Source organism: Phoenix dactylifera, chromosome 6 (assembly GCF_051530095.1).
Source record: "Phoenix dactylifera cultivar Ajwa chromosome 6, Ajwa_hap1_PhDact_Kaust_v1.1, whole genome shotgun sequence".
In the NCBI taxonomy this organism is placed as follows: Eukaryota; Viridiplantae; Streptophyta; class Magnoliopsida; order Arecales; family Arecaceae; genus Phoenix; species Phoenix dactylifera.
In genome coordinates this window covers 36,213,950-36,231,504 of record NC_143195.1, presented here as the reverse complement: position 1 = coordinate 36,231,504, position 17,555 = coordinate 36,213,950, and the positions used below count along the sequence as shown (strand labels likewise).

The 17,555-nt window shown below is 39.8% G+C and overlaps 2 protein-coding genes across 5 annotated transcripts in view; both read right to left on the bottom strand.

The window, feature by feature from the left end:
- The window catches only part of LOC103713029 (uncharacterized), a 34,346-nt gene that overhangs the window by 7,490 nt on the left and 9,301 nt on the right, over positions 1–17,555 (bottom strand). For all 3 annotated transcript variants that reach the window (XM_008799784.6, XM_008799786.6, XM_017844277.5), the window contains 9 exons: positions 11,663–11,757; positions 10,432–10,564; positions 9,206–9,385; positions 6,866–7,059; positions 6,617–6,683; positions 5,560–5,693; positions 4,497–4,563; positions 408–470; positions 80–315 (listed from right to left, as the gene is read on the bottom strand). In XM_008799784.6, the coding sequence (XP_008798006.2) occupies positions 80–315; positions 408–470; positions 4,497–4,563; positions 5,560–5,693; positions 6,617–6,683; positions 6,866–7,059; positions 9,206–9,385; positions 10,432–10,564; positions 11,663–11,757 (1,169 nt within the window). The remainder of the gene's footprint in view (positions 1–79; positions 316–407; positions 471–4,496; positions 4,564–5,559; positions 5,694–6,616; positions 6,684–6,865; positions 7,060–9,205; positions 9,386–10,431; positions 10,565–11,662; positions 11,758–17,555) is intronic.
- On the bottom strand, positions 12,945–16,893 carry LOC149753417 (uncharacterized). Of its 2 annotated transcripts, XM_089923632.1 has the most exons (5): positions 16,569–16,893; positions 14,444–16,186; positions 14,226–14,359; positions 14,062–14,137; positions 12,945–13,969 (listed from the first exon to the last, which is right to left on the bottom strand). In XM_089923632.1, exons 2-5 carry the CDS (start codon positions 16,182–16,184, stop codon positions 13,530–13,532), a joined length of 2,391 nt encoding a protein of 796 aa, XP_089779758.1. In that variant the 5' UTR covers positions 16,185–16,186; positions 16,569–16,893; the 3' UTR covers positions 12,945–13,529. The 2 variants fall into 2 exon arrangements, with proteins under 2 accessions (XP_089779758.1, XP_089779757.1); XM_089923631.1 differs by lacking the exon at positions 16,569–16,893 and having other exon boundaries at positions 14,444–16,193.

The following is a 17,555-nucleotide window of genomic DNA, read 5'->3' as shown; positions in this document are numbered from 1 at the left end:
AATTCAACTAGTCATGATACACAAACATAAATCCTTTAAATGTCACTCTTCAAGAAAATATGACCAATATTTACTGAACCTGACAATAACCGCAGCAAGTAGTTGACTACCCTCTATTCTAAGGACGGGATGTCCCACTTTTATTGAATTGTACTTCCAGGGATCCTCATCTTGAATGTATTCCCCATCTTCCAAAGATTTTGATTGGTAAGAAGATGCACCAATCTTAGAATCTATGGTGCTCGTCTGTTCAAACTTATTCTCCTTGTATAACCAATGTGCAGCTAGTCCAAATTCTGCATGCTCATGCATCCGCTATGCATGAAAATGTCATTTTTAATATTAGCATAGCTCTGTAATTCTAGTGCTATATGATTGCAAACTGTACAGTAGAAAAGATGTTCTACCTGCGTTCTTATTTGCACCTCTAAAGGTGAGCTGTCAGGACCATGCACTGCAGTATGAAGAGACTGCAAGAGACTAAAGCAAATCAACCAAAAAATAAAAAAAAAGAGAAAAGATGCAAACTGCCAACTATAAGAATAGCAAAAGCAATGATATCTTTTTTGAGAAAGAACTCTAGGAAATGTATTCTGAGGCACCAGAGATTTCAAAATATCATAATATTCTAGGGTTACAATAAGTAAACTATATAGCAAGGTTTTTTTTAATTATAAAAAATTTGAATCCTTCAAGAAAAGAGTATTCGAATCTATTCCTGTTTCGAATGCGAAGTTCTTTCCTCTATATTTGTGAGCAGCTTTAGAATCTGCTGTTGCTACTTGCCAGTGTTCCTATCTATACATCCATTCCACAGAAAGCTTTACTAATTCCTTTCTGACCATCACACTTTAGTTCTTATGCCTTTGTCTTGAAAGCTTTCAACAGAACATGACCTCCCTCCTAATTCCACCACCTCCACCCATCCTTTATTATGAAAGAATTAGCTCGTCTCAAACGTTCTAGTCTTTCTTACTAATATAGTAATATGGAAACAGATCTTATGGACATATGCTTGACATTTACTTAGATTTGCAAATGAGCTGTGGGCTATTCCAGCCACAACTGTTCAAACTTGGAACAGGGGCAACAAACTGCTGCTGGTGCATGGCACAGAGAGAATTTGTGACTTCAGAGAGGCAAGAGAATGACTCATTTAATAAAACAGCCCATATGACAGTTTTGGGCAATATAATCTGCAATTTGAGGTGGTTTTCAATCCTGATGTTAGTAGAAAGGTTATTAAGTAAGTCGAAACAGGTTAAATGAGTCAAAGATCTAAACCCGAACCTAACCCTTTAATAAACAGGTCAGGACGAGTTGACCATTTATGACCTAAACCCATTTATATCAAACCCGAACCTGCTTAAAGCAGGTCGTTCATGGATCGAGTTGACAAGTCAGGTCATAAATTGCCAACCCTACCCATATGACATTTTACCATACAGAAACCTATACCACAGAGCCAAGACATGCTAGACTCTGGTAATTTTGCATAAGCTAATTGTGTCCATTTTATGTATGAATATTGGTTGCACATTCATCAATTACAGATACGGGTGTGTTCTAAGATGATATATAAAAGTTGTCAGCCATTCTGCTGGGTCTGCAACATGCTAACAATTAGATTCAAGGTATATTGCAGGCAGTGTTCCCAAAATCTGCCAGGTATGTATAACATATAGCTCAATCCAATTTCAATTGCAATTATCATTGCACATTTACGCTAGCAGTAAATAAATATATTGAAGCCTCATGGCTGACAGCAATAGATAATATAAACAGCCTTAAAAGCATGCATGATGCTTAACAAACTTTGGACCAGTCTTTCGAGACAATTTGTATGTGCTAATCAATGTTTCAAGGACCAATATGCCAGCCATCTTGGTGGGTGAGAGACACCAAGATGAAGCAAGATAACAGTTTATCCATTCCAACATAAATTGCTCGATAAAGACTAAAGAAACTGCCAAACTTGACATCCAGGCGACAAATATGCTCCCTCCCTTCCCACCACTGCTCCTGTTGCCCTGTCCACACCATCTCTCTCTCTCTCTATCTATCTCTATCGCTCTCTCTCTCTTCCTTCCCTGCTGCTGGTCCTGCCGTCCTCTGCCCTTCTACCATAGTCTCCTCTCCCTCTCCCTTGCCCCTCCTCCCTGCTCCCCTCTCCATGTGCTTCCACTACTGTCTGGCCACTGTTGTTGCATCTCTCTCTCTCTCTCTCTCTCTCTCTCTCTCTCTCTCTCTCTCTCTCCCCCCTAGACAATGATAGAATATGAGATCATATCAGCTGAAATATCATAATATATATGTGCATATCGGCTGACATGAGGGCTAATATATGTCCATCGTATCAGTAACCAGTACCAATGCAAACAGATATCTCAACTGGAGATGAATATCTGGGCACTAATCAAGATACAGAGCAGTTGGTGATTCAAGAGTTGACCCCATGCCACATGTTTGGATGATAAAATGGGATGCAATTTTGAGGCTATGGGGTAAAATATCAAAGTATAATGGCTTGAAAACTAGCAACTGAAACAATGTCATCTGAATGAAAGATCAATGGACTTCTTGATTCCCAAGGAAAAATCATGGTCATGAGATTCTAGAGCGAAACTAGTATCTCAAGTTTGTTTCAACTATTGATGACAAAGTAATAAAGACATATCAGATGGAAGAAACCAAGATGTGCTTCCAAATGTCTGGTTGCCATCACAGTGCCAAAAAATTCCGAAGTTCAAATTACTACTTTATAGTTTATACCAACTCTTGGAAACTAAGGTTTGGTATTTACTTCTAATGCATGAACTCCACATGCTGTCAAAGCCATAATGCTTCCTCCACTACCTTAGTTATTCCCTCATGCAGCTGGGCCTTCACATCCGTGTCTTTCTTTGATGCCCAATTTCTACCCAAATGCACCACCAGGACCCAAACAACACAACAACAAAAAAAAAACACCAAGTCAAGCAAGCCTCCATGTTTTTACTTTTTACCTTGAGCACGCTACATTACTTCATATTGACATTTGCATGATTTACTGTAGCACCTCGATGTTTGAGATCATTGTCAACTGGACTTTGCTGGTTGGCACCCTTCTCCTAAGTGGAGAAGTCTCGAACATAAAATGAAGGAAATTATTTACCATCAAAGTAAGTGATGAATTTTCCCCCAAAAGAAGTTGGTGACATCCTCCAAATGGCTGATATCTCTAACACTTTTCACTTGCTCTTCCCTTTATATGATTCTTAGTCTCCAACAATAATTCTTACAACTCCAGCCTCTTCCCCATTTCTTAGCACTCTGGTTTCTTCACCTTGGTCTTACTGTAAGTGTCCCTAAGACCTTCAATCTTAGGATGTGCATGGTTGGAAATGGGAGGTCTAAAGTGGGGGTACAGTGAACGTGGACTTCCACATGCTTGGGTTGGGGGAAGTGAACCAAAGTACTGATTTTAAGCCTCGAATTGCTGAAAAAGTGCCAAAATAACTCCAGCAGGGGGTGGATTGAACTCAATTTGGGCAAGTGGATGCCTTCGCTTTCAAGCGGTAACTTCCAAGCAAACATGCCCTTAAGTGAAGTGCTGATGTTCATTGTAAAGGTCTCATCACAAACACAACCATTTATGCAGATAGGGCTGCTACAAAACCAAACCTTCCTGAACTGCCTAAGTTCGGTTGCTAACTATCTCAATAATCGAGAAAACAAGATGAGCTCAAGTCACATTTCCAAAATCATAATTAACCAATCTCAACAGTCGCCCACTCACAAACACAAGCAAATGGTCGGGTCAGCTAGAGACATGGTTTGTTCAAAATGCTCAGGCTGGAGAGTGACCCAAACACTCACAAGCTAACCTTGAACATCCTGCAAGATGACAAAGCCAGCAGCCCAAAGCTCAGAACAGACCGACTCTTTTGCCGTCTTATATACATAATTCATTTGACATGACAATAACATATGGCTTTTTAATTTTACAATAAGCAAAATCTCAGCAATCTTGGTGGGTGAATTATACCAAAATGAACCAAGCTAGCAGGTCATCTTGGCCAAGAAGAAAGGCTGGAGGAAATTTTAAACAACCAAGATACGTGAGATTGGGTTGATACACAATGAACAAAATATCGAAACACCGACAGATATAATAAAAAGGAAATCAGCTACCATTTTGAGCATTAGTTCTAATATTTAGTAAATTAAAATCCCCAATAAAGATAACCAAAGAAAGATGGAAAGTGCGTGGCCAACGTATTGATATCATATCAACCAATATCTCAAGATATATCGGTTTGTATCAGCTGAAATAAAGTGATATATCAGTTTATATCAGTGAGTGTCTGATATAGATACAGCCCATAACTTGGAAGAGATTCTGATTCTTGGCTGGGGAGAAAACCATGACAATAATAGATAGACAACAAAAAACTGTACACTTGTCACAAGGTATCAAATGTATAGATAATTTATCAGCTTAAAATGATGCTCACCTGATAACCACTAGGCTTAGGATTGACAATGTAATCATCAAATTCTCCATCAATTGGGGTCCAAAGCCTACATACAGGTGGGAGATGCCACCATTCAGTAACAATGGATCATATTGGTGACTCAATGCAAGAATGTGCCGCATACACTCAACAGTTGCAACTATGACAGTTGATCAACTCTACTCTTCAGTAGAGTAGTAGTTAAAATGCAACAGAAACGGTACAAGAATCATCAATATACTAAAACATGGAAAAACATTTTGGCTGCATTTGGTTTGGAAAAAGAAAAGTGGAGCTTATTGGAATAATTAGGGCACAACCATAGTATGCTGAAGCGGCCCATACCGGCCGGTTCAACACGTACCGTACCGGTCCGGAACGGCGGTGGAAAACGGTTCCCACCCCTCTGGGGCCGGAACTGACCTGTACCGCATGGTTGTAGGCAACAGACCGATTCGGTACCGGTTTGAACCGATACCGTACCGATCCGGTAGGCAACCGGTACGCCTATCAGTACCAGTACGCCTATCAATACCGGTACTGCATACCTTGGGCACAACCACCCACAAGTTATTTCTATTTTTGTTTGGAAAAAATTTCTGGAATAACCTTTGGTTGAGGGTGCTTTTGTCCATTAGAAAGAAACAAAAAAGAAAAATAAGGCAGGAATAAATGATGGCTTTACACCTGGAATAGCTTGAGACAGCTTTCCCTTGGAATAATTATTCTTGGGACAAGCAAGTTTGACTAGCATCACTATTCCTTGCTTATGCCCTTCTCTAGACACTGTTTGGCAGGCAGGCATAAGGCTTGCACACAAGGCTTGCAACACAATGCTTATTGCAAGCCTTGTGCCGGCTTTATTCTCAAATTAAATGCTGCCTTCAAGAATATAAACCAGGTATCAGAAATCCTAAGGTAAATCTGGAACATAGTAGTTCAATTATTAAATTTCAAACAGTAATTCAAAACAGCTTCCACTTTTCCTAAACCACATTAACAAAGTTAGCTCAACTTAGGAAATAATCGAAATGTTTTATGTCATTTACTAATCAGTAATCACCTATGTACAATGTCAAGAAGACTGTAGCAGCACTTAACAGCAGGTCCATGTAGTGTTCCATTCTTATCCCCAACAATCACCCTTAATGCGCGAGCATCATAGACTTGCCTGATGCCAACATCTTTCCGTTTCATCTGTTTCAGGAAAAAAAAACGAAAAAGTTGAGCAAAATAAGAACAAATCACAACAACTTAAAAAAAGAGACAAACAGGTTCATTATATAAAACTGCAGCCAGATGTCAATTTGCTTTCTCTTGGAACGTTATTTAAGAAATACGTGGAAAGATCAAAGGAGCAAGAGAGAATGTACAGCATGATATTTATCAGCTTGGAAAAAGCTTATGTACCATGGTAATAATCTGATGAATGTTAATGTATAAGAATAATATCACGGGCATATGGAGAGAAATGAATGTGTACACATAAGTGAACAGCAGATCTGTGTAAGTAGCTGTTGTGAGAGAATGTGTTATGCCCACAAAATGGAATGGCATATATTGCACAAATTATTTCTTCAAGGTAAGGTTATGCTGAACCGAGGAATTGGTAAGGTCACTTCTTTTGAAATTCGGAAGCAGGGTCCTCAAATATCTTTGTGAAGATGAATCTGGTTGAGCAGATTGTTTCCAACTTAAAATACATAAATAATATATAAGCTATTCAACACCCAAAGTTCCAAACATTCAGAACAAATATTTCTGACTTGAGAACACCTAGTAAGTAGTGACAACTCAATGATTTAGGCAGTAATCTGCCATTACAATGAATGTATTTCCAAACCCTCACAACACGACAAGCCATTCTCCTGATCTCTGCACATGTATCCCAACTACAAAATGTCATTATGAACTTCTGCAACTTTAAGCTACTACCAACCTTCCATGAAACATAACTAATATGTTGGCATAAACCATGTGAAAACATGTAAATATTCCAAATGCCATTTCTTCTCTTCATGCTGGTAAGAATGACAAGAATATGGTGGATGCTAAGACATTATACAGATATGACTCAAACATATTGGAACAGGCAGAAAGATAAGCATGCCTAGATATACCTTGCAATAGATACTATACAAGCTTTTTAGTCGACTGGATAGAGTTACTTCCATCCCTGGTATATAGCTGAACAGCAGAAACATCAGAATTCAGAACAGTAAGTTAGCAAAGCGAGGTTAAGGACATGATTATGATGTCCCATGCATATAATACATAAGTGGAGAAGATAGACACTTCAAACTTCAACGCATCTAAGTCAAATATTCTTTTAACTAAACTAGTAAAGTTGGCATATGTTGCAGTCTTACGAGGTGGATATTAGTAACTCCCTTTCAAGTGCCTCCTCACACACTGCTAGAGATGCTAATGCAATTGCAGCATCACCTACAACCTTTGGCTTTGTTTCTGGGGCTTCTGAGCATTTCCTGAGTTTATTAAGAAAGCTAGTGCGCTTTTTTCGATCCAGCAACATATCAAATGGCAATACAGCCTGCAAAAGGTCCTGCAGATAAAGAATAACCGGAAATATGAGCACCAGACATTGCAATGAGAAATGACAAGTTGACAACAGTAAGAGGCAATTGTCAGTATTGCATGTACATAAAGCAAAGAAACCACAATAGCAACTGCAGTCTACTAGGTGTCTTTAACTACTTGACATGTAACATATCTAAGGACAAGTCTTTTGGCATGTGGTTATGATATGTTAATGATCTGGATTGAATAAAGGTAGTGGTTTTCAAGAAAAATAAAATTCCTCATCTTATGAAGCAAGTTAACAAAAGTTTGATTATCAAGAATAGTGCTCGCATGGATACTAATATAAAAAAACTATATATGTACATATAAATAATTATTTTAGGAAAAAGAGAATTATGATGATTTCAAAAGAAGCAAATTACAGGATAGAAATTTGATGAAGTTTAAACGTCCGCATACAGATATAGGTTAAAAACATACACCAAGGATGCATATCAAATAATAGTGACCAAAACAGATATACAAAACTTTTCTAGGGATCCTATCATACCAAACTGAAAGTTTATCAATATTTACCTGACCAAAGGTATTAAAAGAATAAAGTGACATGGAAAGAGGAATCAGTTAACCAAATGACACTGAACAAATTTGGATGCTTCCCCATCTTCAATTCCAGTTTGTGCACCAACTGTTACAAAGCTACAATATACCAACATCCCTAGAAAATGTTGGCACAAAAAAAACATTAAACTCAAGACTTGGGAAAATACTACTAGTTCTCCAATCATTCTCCAAAACCTTCCTAGGATTAGTCACTAAATGTCCAAGACAAAACACAAATTGTAGTAAAACCTTTAAATACTCCAACTTAATGACCTTATTGTTTCTGCTCAAGGGTTTTCTTTTCTCCTTGGTCGATCATCTTCACATGCCTTCCCATCATATAATAAATTATTTACAGATAATACAACGAACTGCTTTTAGAAATTATTTTGATGTGATGAATTCACTATCGGTGCCCAACCTCTTGCTACATTTGTAGCCATGATGCCAGAAGTTCACCTTATCTCCTCCCTCATCATGTATTAGTATTGCCCTGTGATGCGCTAGAAGTATCTAATTTAGTTTCTGACCTGATGACTGGAACAAACCTCTCCTAATTGCTCTTTGTATGATGTAGTTTTGTTACTTTAAGTGCAAAGTCAACCATGATACAACTCGATGTTACAGGCATTCAACTTGCAAAACCTATAAGACTGACAACCTTCACGATATCTCGAGTATACTATTAAACAATCTTATTGCTTCATATGAGGCAACTAATTCTTGCTCATAATCCACTGAAAGAAAGAGCTCTTTTAACTTCATCTCTTTTCATGTTTCTATGGGTCATTTGCCAGTCCTACATGGTTGCTTTCCACACTAAACTATCACAGTTCTAAACCAAATTCATTCAACATGGTGAAATATGCAAGATTAACTCATTATACACACACACAGAGCCCAATCTGAGATAGCATGGTATGCTTTGCTCCAGAAAACATTCCTAGTTGCCGACTCATTATAGCAGTAATTACTAGCCCAAAAGAGCTATGAACCAGGGATTAAAAATTTAAAATGCTTATCTGCACCATAGCATATTCATATTATCTATAACACATCAATCCAGAAGGTTACTGGAAAGGACAAAGATGTATAACTCTGCAGCATATATGCAGGCCTAAATTGCTGGGTGTTATTTGAATGCAGGCCTAACTTGTATTGATGTATGTCATAGTTATTTGAATTGATATGGACCACCATAAAGTGATACATGTTTATAACCTGCTTTCCCGTTTTTATCCCATGATCAATTAAGCTAACAGCTTATTCTACTTAAAATGGTATTGGACAAAGTTAACTATTCAGTGATGTCTCTTGTCCCAAAAAAATGCATTTGGTACCACACTACACTAAATAAAATGAAGAAAAAAGTGATAATTAATTATCACAATATCAGTCTTCACTTTGTGTTGAAGATGCAGGACGCTTGATATGACACATGTAGTTCTATAACAAAATCCACAAATCAAGCTGGAAAATTCATTCTTATCATAAATTATGTTCTAATGCCTCAGCTATTATTGTGTACCTAAAAAATAATATATTCATTGTTATATTAACCTCACCCTCATATTTTCTCTTTGTTCATCAGCTGAAAGAGGCCAGTCATGGTTGGAGATTGTATCACTATCATCTAATGGTACGAGAAAACTAGCTCTAGTAGATAATCTTCTCAAACTTTTAACATTGTTGCTAGGATCCCACATTGAAGCAAGCTCGGATCGCAGTTTCCTGAATGTCTCTGGCTGCATAAGGTCAAAAAAGAAAATGTTAATCCTGGAACAATTTTTGAAACCCAAAGGCCCAAAAATGTAGCAGAGTCATAATTAGGTGCAGCATAATAACAGCATTGATTCTCATGCTTATATGGTGGTCATACAGCTAAAATGATGGGGCAGAAAAGAAAACCAAAGCATGCTGACCATGGTCTGCCATACCGGTCAGTACGGGCCAGTACTGGACCCTACCGGTACGATACAGCTACATATTTCAGCACCGAACCGTACCAGCCCGTACCGACCGGTACCGACGTGTACCGGCCCGTACTGACCGGTACCGACCCATACCGACTCGGTACCGGCCCGAACCGACCAGTCCGTACCGGCTCCAATTTTTTTTTGGCTTTTAGCCCCATCGGTACCGTACCGGTTCGACTCGGTTTGGTTCGGTACCGTACCGGTACCGATGCCCACCGGTACGTCGGTACAATCAGTACCGCCTACCTTGATGCTGACATAGTTAGACTTCGTTTTGTTTTTATCATTTTAGCATAAAGAATTGGACATATTAAAAAGATAGCATGCTTTGAAGTGCTTCTAGGCTCCAGATAATCAGAATAATATTCACAACATGCATCAAGGAAATGATGTCACCTTCGAAAAGAAATAATTTAAATTCAGGCAAAAAGAAGAGAGCAACTCTAAAAATAAAAGAAAAAAAAGTGATAAAATAAATAAATAAGTTGTGAGGAGTAAAAAAAATTCAAAGCTATATAAAAGTAAAGATCGCCAAAAAGACCTAGCATGCATTAAAATCCCAAAAACTTAGAATTCTGCTTACTGCTTTGATATAATGAAAATGAAATAAAGACAATTTTAGATTTATCACAATACTGGATAGCTTCATATGAAAAAAGAATTTACAAACCATAATATCAAAAATATCCTACAAAAAATCAAGATCACAAAAGTTTTTGCATTTTTATTGGGAAATCTTCAGCTTTGTAACACAGATGAGATGCACCTTTGCAAATGTTTGTAGTATCGTAGTTTAGAAAAATTTAATGACAGACCTGAAGGACGGCAAAGCACAAATCTTCCAGTTCAGCTTTTAAAGCCCAAACACCCAATCTAGAAGCAAGAGAGCACCACACAGCTAATGTCTCCTGAGCAACAGCTTGAGCTTTGGGCAACGATAAAGCATAACTGAAACAATGGACCAAAACTGGCATCAGACCTCAGCATTTTAGTACAGAGACATCATCATAAACATCCAACACATTCAATAGATGCACAATTTTCCAGTCTATGAATATCAATAGTTTTAGCTGCAAAGCTAGTACACCTTGAAAGTCATGACAACCCTTTTCAGGTATCCAAAAACCAGATATCAGAAAGATAGAAGAAAGAAATGTGCACACTTATAATATTGTGATGAATTGATAGAATGTATCGTATCCAAGGTTCGCCGTCTTGGTATTGGACTCGTACCGGTGCCACACTAGCACAATGTCGATACGGTGCAGCATGAAAATTTTTGTGGACCCAGTGTCGGTACGCCACCCGTACCGGATATCGGTACCGATCCTAGTATATGGTATGCCTCATACCGCTCCGTTCAGACCGGTACAGCGTACAATGACCTTATCCATAACTAAACTATAAATTACCTTGACTTTGTTGATAGAAGATGAGATTATAACAAGTTATCATAATCCATAGCAACTTGCAGAGGATAACTAGTTTACATGACCATAGTGAAGATGATTTATTAGGTTTTTTTGAAAAAGTTGAATCTTAAATAAGTATCATTTCCTACGCTCCAAGAAATTTGGAGCAGTTTAACTTGAGGAAAAAAAAAAGAAAAAAGGTTACTTAATAAGCCTGAAATATTATGCAGAATAGGCATTGAGCACTGAAACTGTGACATAAAAAGGATAACGGGAAAAGATGCATTCCTCTTGAGTCAGAAAAGAAATATATATTCACAATGAAAAACAAATAGATGATATATTGCTGACATTGTTTTAAAGTTGCAGAATAAGAGAATTAAGTAACTAGCATGACATTAGCTTATCTATAAAATCTCTAAACAAGAAAAGATAGATACAAGAAAATGGCTCTACATGTATGTATATATGTATGCATGTAAAATTTAAACACGTGATATAGCTTAAGTTTATTAATTTGTGATGAAAGAAAGTTATTTTGAACTTAAAATACCGATTATCTATATAAATACTTTTTATCTATATAGTTTATTAATTTGAGATGAAAGAAAGTTATAGATCTAGCAGCCCATACATGGTTCGCATGTTATGTAAACGATCTGCCAACTTGATGAGCACCACACGAGGATCATCAACCATGCCCAAGAGCATAACTCGTAAATTACTTGCCTAAAAGAAAGAAGAAACTAATGAGACTAAACAAGTCATTGTTTACAATGAAGCTCATAAGCCTAAACTGTAAAATATGAAAATAGTTCATCATAGACATGATTATTGTATCAAGAAACATGAATGCACCATCATAAAGCAAACTCATGAAAAAAGATGTTGAACAAGTCTTTTTTTTTTCAGTAGCTAGAAAACATCTAACCACCTGAACCTAGGGATCTTCCCTTGTCAAAGAATATCAAATGTAGTATTATAAACCATATTGGTCTTGTATCAAAAAACCATATTGGTCATCATAGTGAGGTCAAACAAATGGATTTGCAGGGGAAAAACGCTTTGCCCTAACTTTCCAGCCTTAGCATGAATAATTGACAATAAACTAGCTGCAAGTTGTAGCCCTGGAGCCCTTAAATTGGATGTGCAAAATAGATACACTAAATGGATTGATAATGTTTAGCTAGACTTTGTGGTTCTTCCAAGTATTAAACCAACATCATCAGTTTCATGCTGAAAGTGAAATTATGAAATGCTATTTTAGTGAAAATTAAATGAAAAGCAAGGCTCTTGGAAAAATTGTTGGCCAAGAGATAACAACATGTGAGTTCATTTGATAGCTTGGATCACATGTAAAGAATGTAGAGAGAGAGAGAGAGGAATATGTAATAAAGTTAGGTGGATGAAATGCAGAGGTGCTTTAGGCATGTCTTTGAGGAAAAAATTATACTACAACAATAAAAAAAGGGGTGTCTTATGGTTCTGATAATCAAGGACATAAGACTAACTTGGCAAATATCAAAATGCTGGAGAACTAGGAAGCATGGTCTGCCGTACCGCTCCATACCACTCAGTATAGAGCGTACCAAGGTCCGCCGTACCGGTCCGGTCCGGCGTACCGGTCGCCGGCCAGACCGGTACGGTACCGGCCGGGCTCCGCGAGCCAGACTTTTTTTTTTTTTTAAAGTTGTCTCTGTTGGATCTTAAATTAAATGAAAATTGATGTTTTTTTATTACTTTTTTCATGATTTTTGATATTTTCATATTTAAATTTAGGGTTGAAATTTGAAACATATATGATGCATGATTGCATGTTATGTTTTCCTCCCGTTCGAAATGATAAAATCATACACATAAAATATCTTCGAATTAAGATACAATCATTTACATACATTTAAAGTACTCTAGGATATCTAAAATCGGGACGAGTGCCGATGGCTCTCGTAGATATCTGGATCATAAGTATAATCAGGAGGAGGCAAATCAACCCAATCAGAAGGAACACGCGCCAGGTTATAAGAACTGTCGGATCTCTCGCTCACGCTCTGGCTCTGAGAGGTGTCCTCTGATTGTGTAGGGGCCCATCCAAATATGGCGGAAGCAAAATCCAATGCACCATATCCGTATTCGTCAGGCTGAGGCTGTGGATAATAGAATCCGTATCCGTATGTCCTCGGATCTGCAGTCGTATCCTGTCTTCCTGAACGACCTCGAGGAGCCCGTCTTCTATATCCAATAATATCCTCACGATCTCTATCAGGTGGTCGACCGTGGTCCGTATCCTGTGTAGCACCCATAAATTGGGACTCACCGGTGAAATAAAGACCACCCTCCGTCTGTGTCTCATGAGTACCATACTGTCCTCCGCTCCCTCCATGGCTAGAAGATCCATCACCACCAGAACCTTCATCGTTACTAGTCCAAGTCTCTTCCTCGACACTCTCCATTGGGATTCTTTGTTTTCCTTTCCTGGCCCTCTCTGTCTGGCTCCCCTGTGCCTACGGCTGATCAGCTCTGGGAGTGCGTGGAATATTGCGCTCAGCCCATTGCTCTGGATCGACCCCAGCTTCGGTGGCTATGAAGGTAGCTAGTCGTGGAGGCGATCCTGGCTCGTCAAGCTCGGGCTCCTGCTGCTGGCCTACAAGCCAGCCGAGTAGTGGATCATCGTCATCAGCGGTGAAGGACCCGTAAATCGGATCTGTATACTTGAGCTCCACTTCCTCCTGGATGCACTTTAGCCTCAACCGCAAATTGTAATGCACATAAACAAGGTCGTTGAGGCGCTTTTGCGTCAAACGGTTTCTTTGTTTGCTGTGGATAAGGGCGAAGGTGGACCAATTGCGCTCACATCCACTAGAGGAGACTGTTTGGGAGAGGATCCGGATAGCTATCCGCTTTAGATTTCTCGCGGATCCGCCAAAATGCACCCACCATTCAGCTGCAAAAATATTTATGAAGATTACATATATGATAGTTCCATAATAGTAACTAAGTAACACCAGGTGAATGTTTTGCTGATGTGTCACGTACCTGGATTCATATTGTGTTTGCTGACGACAGCCGCTCGTTGGCCAAAACTGTAGCTGCCCTCTCTAAATAATTTGCTCTGTGAAAAATAAGCATAAGAAAACCATGTTAATAATTGAAGATGCTGATATACTTACACATGCTAGTAATTACTAAATCATAATTACCTCTTCAAGACATAGGGCCGCTTTTTCTGGATCTGCCTCCATCTTGTAAATCACATTACGCAAAGCATCCAGAAGTGTTTCATCCATACCAATTCCATCTATGCTGTACTGAAACCGGGGGTTTAGGTAGTATGCTGCACATATACGAGACTATCTTAGCATAATTATATAATTATATCCATCACTATAATTGTCACTATAATTATATCTTAGTTTACCTGCTAGATGTAATTCCGTACCCATTTGCGCTCTCCACCGTTGCTCAATGATGTTGATGTATGACCGGCCATGTGCTGGATCTGCCTCCATAATCTGATCCTTTGCCTTGACCATCATGTGATACAAAAACCCCATCTGGGGGTAGATCTCGCTATCTACGGCCCGCAGCACTTCATATAATGGTTTGATAGCCTTGACTATTGTAGTAGCCCGCTGCCAGAATGGCTGTCTCGTCACCAAGTCTTCTATCTTGCTCCCTTCAGTGCCGGCATAAGAATATCTACTATCATACCACTCCGGACTGGCAAACATCTGACGTAGGGCTCCTCTCTTCTCGAGTATGCTATCAAGTGCGATGAAGTTGGTAGCAAACCGTGTGACTCCTGGTCTCAGAATCTCTCTCCCTGCATACTTTCTCATCAATGAAAGAACCCAGTTATGGTTATAAATATACCTCGTAATGCGTTGAGCTGTCTCCACCGTTTGTTGCACCCTACGGATCTTTCCAATGTCCATCAACATAAGATCGATACAATGTGCAGCACATGGGGTCCAGAAAATATGTGGTCGCCGCTCCATCAAGACTTGCCCGGCAGCCTTATATTGCGGCCCATTATCAGTGACGACCTGCACGACATTCTCCTCTCCTACCAGATCAATCACATCCTCCATAAGTTTCAGCATGTACGAGGTGTTGTGCACAGAAGCCGAAGCATCAATCGACTTGTGGAAGAAGGTCTTAGCATCACAGTATGTCAGGAAGTTGATGATGCTCCGCCTGGTCGGACCGGTCCAACCATCGCACATGATGGTTAGTCCATATATGGGCCACTTGCTCTTGTAGGAGTCAATCCAATTCTCCAGCTCCTCCTTATTGTTGTCAAGAAGCTCACCGTATATATCCTTCGGGCCTGGAGGAGCTACACCGGGACCGGCAGCTTGTATGGCGGCAATGGCAGACCTGTAGTATGTATTGTCTGCCACATTCGCTGGGATGTGGCTGAAGTGAAACCAGGATCCAATAGCTCGCCACATAGTTTTCTTCTTATCCTTCATCCACATTGTGTCTACCCTCTGCTGCCTTGAATCTCTACTGGGGAGAGCATGCGGATCTACATCATGAATTGTCGCTCCTTCTGCAACTCCTCTAGATGACTTCTTTCGGCTACCAAAACCACCCAGCATAGATGCAATCCGGCCACGTTCTTTGCCGACGCCCTCCCTTACTGAAGTTGTCCTCAAGAACTCTGGATCTTGTCTAGTGCTTCGAGAACCGCCGCCCGACTCGTATGCAGAGGGCCCAAATCGAGCCCTATGCCTGGCCACCTCCTCCTGCTGCCACTGATCATCCAGGCTTGCATGCATGGCCGCCTGAATATCTGCCTCCTCCTCATCTAGATCCTCGACCTCCTCTGGCTCCCTAGAGTGATAGGAAGGTGGCTCTGCCGCTTGGCAATCGACCTCCGCCCTCTTCTTGGAAGCCATCTCCTTCGCTTCTTTGGCCTCAGCAAGATTCTGCCTCATCAGCACACGAATCTCGTTAGGACAATTTCGGCACGTAGCAACCTCACCGGAATTTCCGGCTAAGTGTTGCTTCAACCTGGTTACCCCTCCTCCCTTGAAAACCTTGTCGCAAAACTTGCATTGAAACTGGTGTCGTTGCCCCTCACTTCCAAGTCTTCGCCCATAAGACCAGCCAATATCACGCTTTGCAGGGTTCGTTTTTCTTGATGGCTCCATTTCTATCATAAAAGGACAACTTATCAAAAAATTAAGCTAATAAAGTAAATTTTTGCATTATCTTATTATTTAAGTAATTTATAAACTATTTTTTTTAAGTAAATTATTAACAAAATTAATGAAATAATATAGGATAAAAAAACCGCACCTTAAATAGTCTCCGCTGATTTTTTGGGCAGGACCTCCTCCTCGCTATCTCTCAAATCTTTCCGTCTCCGCACCTTAAATAGAACCCATTTCTATCATAAAAGGACAACTTATCAAAAAATTAAGCTAATAAAGTAAATTTTTGCATTATCTTATTATTTAAGTAATTTATAAACTATTTTTTTAAGTAAATTATTAACAAAATTAATAAAATAATATAGGATAAAAAAACCGCACCTTAAATAGTCTCCGCTGGATTTTTTGGGCAGGACCTCCTCCTCGCTATCTCTCAAATCTTTCCGTCTCCGCACCTTAACTAGAACCTCTCAAGTCTCAACCTCAAATTGTTTGGGAAAGAAGTGAGCCTCGTTCGGTTTTTATAACCGAACGAGAGGCTTAAGATCGTGCTGTTAATCCCAGATTAACAGAAAATCCCAGCTTAATATCGTTAAATTGGTACGGAAAGAAGTGGCCGGTCGGCCACTTTCTTGGTTTTTAATGGGAAGGAGTGGCCGAGGCCACTCCTTTTCCCATTAAAAAAAGGGAGAAAGCTGTGGCCTGTCGGCCACAGCAATTTTTTATTTATTTTTTTTCTTTGAAAGAAGTGGCCGGTTGGCCACTTCCTTCTTAAAACCACGCGCCGCGGTGGTTTTGGGAACCACAGCGCCTCGCTGTGGTTCCCCAAAAAAAAAAAAAAAAAAAATTGAAAGAAGTGGCCCACGGGCCACTTCTCCCTTAAAACCACGCGCCGCGCGTGGTTTTTGACCACGCGCCGCGCGTGGTTTTTGAAACCACAGCGCGAAGCTGTGGTTTCGTAAAAAAAAAAAAAAAACCACCCGTACCGGTGCGAACCGGCCGGTTCGCACCGGTACGGGGTCCGTACCGGCCGGTACACAGATGAAAACCGGATATACCGGTTTTCATCGCTCTCCGGTACCGGTCAAGCACCGGACCGGTTTGTACCGGCCCGTACCGGCCGGTACGGACCGGTACGGCTTTCCTTGGAGCGTACCATACTGTACCACCTGGTATAGAGCATATCGTACCATATCAGAAGAAAATCGGTATGAAACTTAAGTTCAAGTCGGTACAAGTATCGTACCACCCGTATTGAGGCGTACTGCCCATATCGAGGTGTACCGACCTATTCCGAAATACGTACAGGTCTGTACCGAGGCATATTGACCTCTATTAAGGCGTACTGAGATAAAAATAGAGAAAAAT